Raw genomic sequence first — 6,000 nt, 5'->3', positions numbered from 1 at the left:
GACGAGTCGATATAGCCATGTCCGTCTGTCCGTCTGTCCGTCTGACCGTCTGTCCGTCTGTCTGTATGAGCGCAAGGATCTCAGTAAGTACAAGAGCTAGGATAACCAAAATTGGTATCAAGGTTCCTATAAGCCCTAGGCAGAACGAGTTTGTTTATTTTTTCTGATACACCCCCCCACTCCCCCGCAATTCGTATTTTTTCTTATAACTTCCGTAATTCTCGGAATTTTAAAATCAATTTTGGTAGGTACATCCAGTTAGTACTAATGTGTCCGTGTGCCAAATTTCATCATGATAGGTCAATTCTGAAGAAAGTTATAGCCATAAGTAAAATCGCTGCTCATGCGCTGCCTACAGCTCTGTCGGCAGCGCTGCCCGCAGCTGTTGTTGTTGTTGCTGCTTTTGTTCAACTTTGTGCTGCATACATACACGCATATGAACACGCATAGGTACGTGATGTAAATGTATGCTGTTTAAACTGAACATAAACATGTATTCTAATTTAATTTAATTAATTATTTTAATTAATTAATTCATTCATTTTTTTTAATAATTTAATTTTTTTTAATTTTTTTTTTTTTTAATTTTTCCTTTTTGTGGAGAGTACAGGCTATTTTACTGTCGGGCTTGCTCGACTGTAGCGTTCTATCTTGTTTCTTTTGCCTTCTATAAGGTGTTATGAATGGAGAAAAAAAATTCAATTTTCTCCCATTTGTTTCTCCAAAGTTTCCGAGCAATATAAATATACATTTTAATGTTATATAGTGATTTTTTTTCGATTGTTCCAAATGCAGGTACATTTGTACGTTAATGATAATGCTCGGTGTTTATTCGGACAGAAGGACATGTACATTTGTCTTGTACTGTCTTTAAACTGATAGAATAACATATTTGTTTAATATCAACCAGACGTGTATTTTCGTTAAAGGTCCATTTATTAACAAGTGGTGGGTCATTCTATGTGTAGAATATATATATAAATATAATAAAAAAAATTAGAACCACCAAAAATAAGAACCTGCTGCTGCAGTTTGTGGAGTTTTGGAGTAGAATTTTTACGATTAAAACATTTCTTTGAATTAACCGACAGCAATTCAATTTAAAATAGAGGTAGAAAATTACATATTTTTACGTATGCAAATTTTTGTTTATGTAGTTTTTGTGAAGTGGGAGAAATGCAAGAATAAAATAAACTCGTAAATTCTAGAGTTTAAATACAAAATTTGATCAACCATTTTCGAAATCTACGCGTATATCCAGAGAAACTGACATGTCTATATCGGATTCTCGTAATGCTGAATAAGAATATATACTTTTTTGGAACCGTAAATCGTACATAAACCTTATACATATACCTCTTTCATCCTTTGACTACAGCGTATACAAATACTGGCTTATACGAAGGAAACTGACATAAAAATCGATGCAATGCTTACAAGAATTCCATTACCTGGGATTTGGGCTACTAACCAAAATAGTACGAAAAATGCGAATTTTGTCTCGGTCTTTCTATTTTACAATCGTTTGTTTAAAAGCTCTATTTTATAAGTGGAAACTATGTAAGTATGAAATTATAATTACAATTACTGTGTTATTCTTAGACAAAGTTAATATTGAATAGAATTAATGGTAAAATGGGTTTCCTTTTTGCCGTAAAGTATGGATTGGCCGGGAAACTTAAATTCTAATTTAGACACATTTCTTTATCATGATCTATATGAAGTTGTATTACAATTCTTGCATGCACTCGTATGTAGGTATGTTGGGTGTGTGACGGTTTAATATCGCCTACTGTTGTTGCGTCCGCGGTTTCTGCCGCTGCCACCCCCACCTCCTCCTCCACCCGAACCACCACTGGAATTATTGCCACGCCTGCGGCGATTGCCATGGTTGCTGTTGCTGCCACCCTTTTGGTACTGTTCGCGCTCATTAAAGTTATTGGCATCGCCAGACGATGAAGCTGATCCGCTGAACGATCCATTATTGCCACCATTGTAGCCATTTTGATTGCCATTGCTGGAATTGCCGCCATTATTACTAGCCCAGGGAGAGAAACTGGCATTGGATGCCCATGGACTTGGTCGGCTGGATGAGCTCTGCTGTTGTTGTTGTGGTTGCTGCGGTTGCTGTTGTTGTTGCTGCTGGTACTGTGAATCCATGGGGGAGCCACTCCCCCGGTTTTGATCGTCAACAAATTCTGTTTTCGGTTGCGGTTGCGCCTTCACCGCCAATAAGGACGGCAAAAATGGTTTTTTCAATAGCAGCAACTCACGCACACTCACGAGCTGCGCATTGTGCTGTCGGGGCTCGAAGCGCGACTTCTTGGGCGGAGGAGAAACTTCAACGCGAGCCTCTACTGTCGGCGATATGGAGCGAGACCGTTCACGGATAGGCACAACATCACGCAGCTCCTCCAGTTTGCCCGCATCAATGTATTTGTTGAGATAATCGGCACCTTGACGTACGGCTGCCATTAATCTGGAATCTGGATGCAGACGTATGAAGCGTCCATAGACAAATATGCCTATTATTGTCTGCGGATCGAGGCTATTCAGCATGCCGCTCGCCAAGATACCCTCGAGTGTGTTCTCACTAATCTGCTGATGTGTTAGACCATTGCTCGAGTCCTTATTCTCACGTGCCGCCAGTTCGTCGTGTATGCTGAGCAGACCGAGGTCGTCGGCCCGTCTTGGACCTGCCCAGCGTACCTGAAAGTTATGTGGGATGGGTTTGCTGTAAGGGACCTTCTTCTCACGATCGCGATCACCGGCCGCTTTACTGGGATCCAAGTCCAAACCGGGAATGAAGCCCTTATCGGCTGTGAGGCTTTCGGTGAACTCAACTCTGTCCTCGGGACCCATGCCGGGAATGACGGCGTCATCTGTAAGTTTAAATTTCGTTTATTAAAGTTACTTGTCCACCCCATTCCCGAGAGCATACCATATTCGCACTCATCCAATGCTGCCAAGCTGGCCGGCAAGGTGTTTAAATTGTATTTGTCACGCATCAAGTCGCCGGGTCGATTGCGTGTCCAAAACTTAATGGTGTGGTCATTTGAACCGGAGCAGAGTATGTGACCAAGCGGATGCCAAGCCAGTGTCCAGACTATGCTGTCATGCGCAGTCTCGACGCCGCCAATTTCCTTGTCCGTACTGAAATTTATTAAAATATAATTTATAATTTCATAAAAGGCTATTGATAGTAGACCACCAGTTATGATACTCACCCCACATTCCAGAAGAGAATGGAACCATCTGAACCGCCTGAGCAGAAGAGACCCTCGTGTATAGGATGCCAGGACACTGAGCTAGCCTCCTTCTTATGACCACGAAAGACCTGCACCTCCTCGCGTAAATTACGTATGTCGAATAGTTTTAGCAAATGATCACGCGAGGCAGTTACCAGCCAGTTGCCATTGTCGTTCCACTTAAGGTCCATCACCGTGGACTTGTGGGCATGGCTACAAAAACGCAAATATGTGTGTATGTGACAAATTGGAAGGAAGACCAATAAATGATGCTGCTACTCACAGTGTGGCTAGAGCAACGCCGCTCTTGGGATCCCATATCTTTATCGGCTGTTGATTATCCTTGCTGCCGCTGACAATTAATCCCTTCTGGGGATGCCAGTGCACGCACTTGACATCCGCGCCATGCCCTAAGCATTGAAAGAAGTTTAGCAATGGTGATCCCTATGGGACAACCTGCAAGTGCCTTGTCGTTTACTTACCGCGCAAGACGCGCTCCTCCTGACAGCGCATGAAATCCCAAATGCGCAGGGTTCCATCATCGCTACCGCTGACAAATTTGCTGTCCGTGGGACTGAAACTGCGTTTGTGGATTGCATTTTAGATTGTTAGAATGTATAGCACAAGTAGGAGCGTAAGTTATGGTGTGTATTCAAAAAAACAAAAAAAAAAGAAGGTAATTTAGCAATTGAACAACTTTATTTACATTTTTCATTTAACTGGAAATCTGTCGATTGGATTCGCTTCAATTGGCAACAATTTTAAACGCCAAAATCAAATTGTGCTCGATGTTTGTCGAGCCAGCAGCTTCTTGAAAGAAAACACTGAACCCCCAATTTTTTTTATAAAAATATGTTGCTTTGCATTTTATTAATTGTTCGGTGGCCGCGCAATAAAAAATTATGCAAATATGTTTATGGGTCAAAAGACGTTTTTATTTGTTGCATTTTGTCAGGACACAATAGTATTTGTGTTGTTTGCTCTCATCATATATATATATGTGTATATTGTATGTATATTGTATTGTATGCATGTAAATTCGTTTAATCAAGCAGTCTTGGGCATGGTTTATTAAGTAAATATGCTATAACACAGTACAAATTACATTCTTAGTCAGGTTTCGTAAATTCGTGTTTTATCTTAATTAGCTGGCCAAGCATTTGGGTTCCGCTTTTTCGAAAATTAGTAACTAACGCGCGCAACCGCACCTAAAAGCTAGTAACACATAGAAAGGGCATGTTGCTCAAATGACGGCTTTATTGTTATGCAACAGCGAACCGCGACTAGCAAATCAAATATATAAGTATGTAAGCCCACAAACGCGACCCCAACAAATGCGATGAGAAAGGCGAGCCTAAACTGAAGCTGCACTATAAACTTGCACCGGTTTGGAGATCTTCTTCTCAAACACATGCCTCTGCCTCGATGCCTGACAGCTGCTGCGAAATGGTAAATACATTTTACAATTACAATTAGTATGCAATACCTTATTCCCCTAATCGCCTCCTTGTGCGCTTGATACATCTTAACGTTGTTCATGTTCGATTGCCAGTACTTGACGTAACCACCGTGATCGCCAGTAACCATCCAGCTGTCATTGTGGGACCAAACCATTGTGCGCACTGAAACATCGTGAGCCTGGAAGCACCAAAAGGGAAGCAATTTAGTCAACGTGTCAGGCTAATGATAGTTACCTCGCCAAATCATTGGACCTACCTGTAAGATTGTCTCGAAATTGAATGTTAAGCCGTTCCATAGCGTGAACTCGCCAGAGCTAGCGCCAGTGACCAATCTTCTGCCCTCTGGCGTCCAGGCAAGCGTAAAAATGGGACACCGCATTTTATTCGTGGCTGTTTTTACAAAGCGTGTCGTCACTGAATTCGAAGGATTATCCAAATAACTAGATGGTGGCAACATTTGGGGCACATAGATGCTGTCTGGTTGGAGGGCCAGGCGATCCCGATAGTCACGCTGCCAGAGGCGCGCCTGCAAAAACATTTGGGATTAGTTCTCAGTTGACTACGAAGATTAATCACTTTACCTCCAGTGCCTTGATAATGGACGCATTGTAGTCCACTGTTTTTCGCATCACACTCTTGCGCAATCGCTTGCCATCGAAGTCGTCCTGGGACATGCCAAATGGTCGTTGGAAGCCGCCTGGCACAAATGGCTTAAAGTGATTGTAGCCCTGTTTGCCCTGGCCATGGTGCGGGTGGTAGTGTCTGTAGTGCGGCCCACCCATAGAAGGAGGCGGCAGAGATGTGGCATAGGTTGTGGCTAGCGCTGATGGCGCCGTTAGTAGTTGCGGAGGAGGCTGAGATACGTCCATTTTCGTCGTGCACTGAGTGAGAGTCCTTATTGGAAGGGAGAGGATCGATTCCTTTTTATTGACTGGCTCGATTTTCACAATACTTCTTGTGCTCTTCTTTTATAACACACACACACGCACACACACAACGTGGCCCAGCCTACTGCGACAAGAAAAAAACCCGTCTCTTATATTTGCGTATCGCGTGTTTGGTCCGGCCGGTTTTTAACCCGTTCTACATATTTATACGGCATCACATAGCATTTGGAAACGTATCTTTTCAAATTTAAAATTCTGAAAGATTAACTTTAATGCCAATGCTATTGTAGAAAACGCGCAGCAACTGTCAGAGCTGCCAACTTGCTTAATTGACAGTCTGAATGCAGATTTTTTCATGATTTTGGAAGATTTGTGGAAAGTGCGCGAGTGGGCAGTTTTTGCCAG

The 6,000-nt window shown here is 42.4% G+C and overlaps 1 protein-coding gene across 1 annotated transcript; it reads right to left on the bottom strand.

The window, feature by feature from the left end:
- Positions 1-1,529: 1,529 nt before the first annotated feature.
- LOC115625123 (pre-mRNA 3' end processing protein WDR33) lies at positions 1,530-5,913 on the bottom strand. Its single transcript, XM_030520037.1, has 8 exons — positions 5,290-5,913; positions 4,965-5,234; positions 4,735-4,886; positions 3,731-3,828; positions 3,532-3,658; positions 3,228-3,461; positions 2,942-3,153; positions 1,530-2,882 (listed from the first exon to the last, which is right to left on the bottom strand). Exons 1-8 carry the CDS (start codon positions 5,575-5,577, stop codon positions 1,780-1,782), a joined length of 2,484 nt encoding a protein of 827 aa, XP_030375897.1. The 5' UTR covers positions 5,578-5,913; the 3' UTR covers positions 1,530-1,779.
- Positions 5,914-6,000: the final 87 nt, after the last annotated feature.

This window comes from Scaptodrosophila lebanonensis, unplaced genomic scaffold (genome assembly GCF_003285725.1).
Source record: "Scaptodrosophila lebanonensis strain 11010-0011.00,11010-0021.00 unplaced genomic scaffold, SlebRS2 tig00000072-arrow-pilon, whole genome shotgun sequence".
Taxonomy (NCBI): Eukaryota; Metazoa; Arthropoda; class Insecta; order Diptera; family Drosophilidae; genus Scaptodrosophila; species Scaptodrosophila lebanonensis.
Note: the sequence above shows the minus strand (reverse complement) of the source record. Positions and strands in the feature narration are given on the sequence as shown.

Coding starts and splice junctions, on each gene's coding strand:
- LOC115625123 (XM_030520037.1), bottom strand. CDS start 5,577: ATGGACGTATCTCAGCCTCCTCCGCAACTACTAACGGCGCCATCAGCG. Junction 4,887..4,964: donor ATTTCGAGACAATCTTACAG/GTAGGTCCAATG, acceptor TGGTGCTTCCAG/GCTCACGATGTTTCAGTGCG. Junction 3,659..3,730: donor GGAGGAGCGCGTCTTGCGCG/GTAAGTAAACGA, acceptor TTCAATGCTTAG/GGCATGGCGCGGATGTCAAG.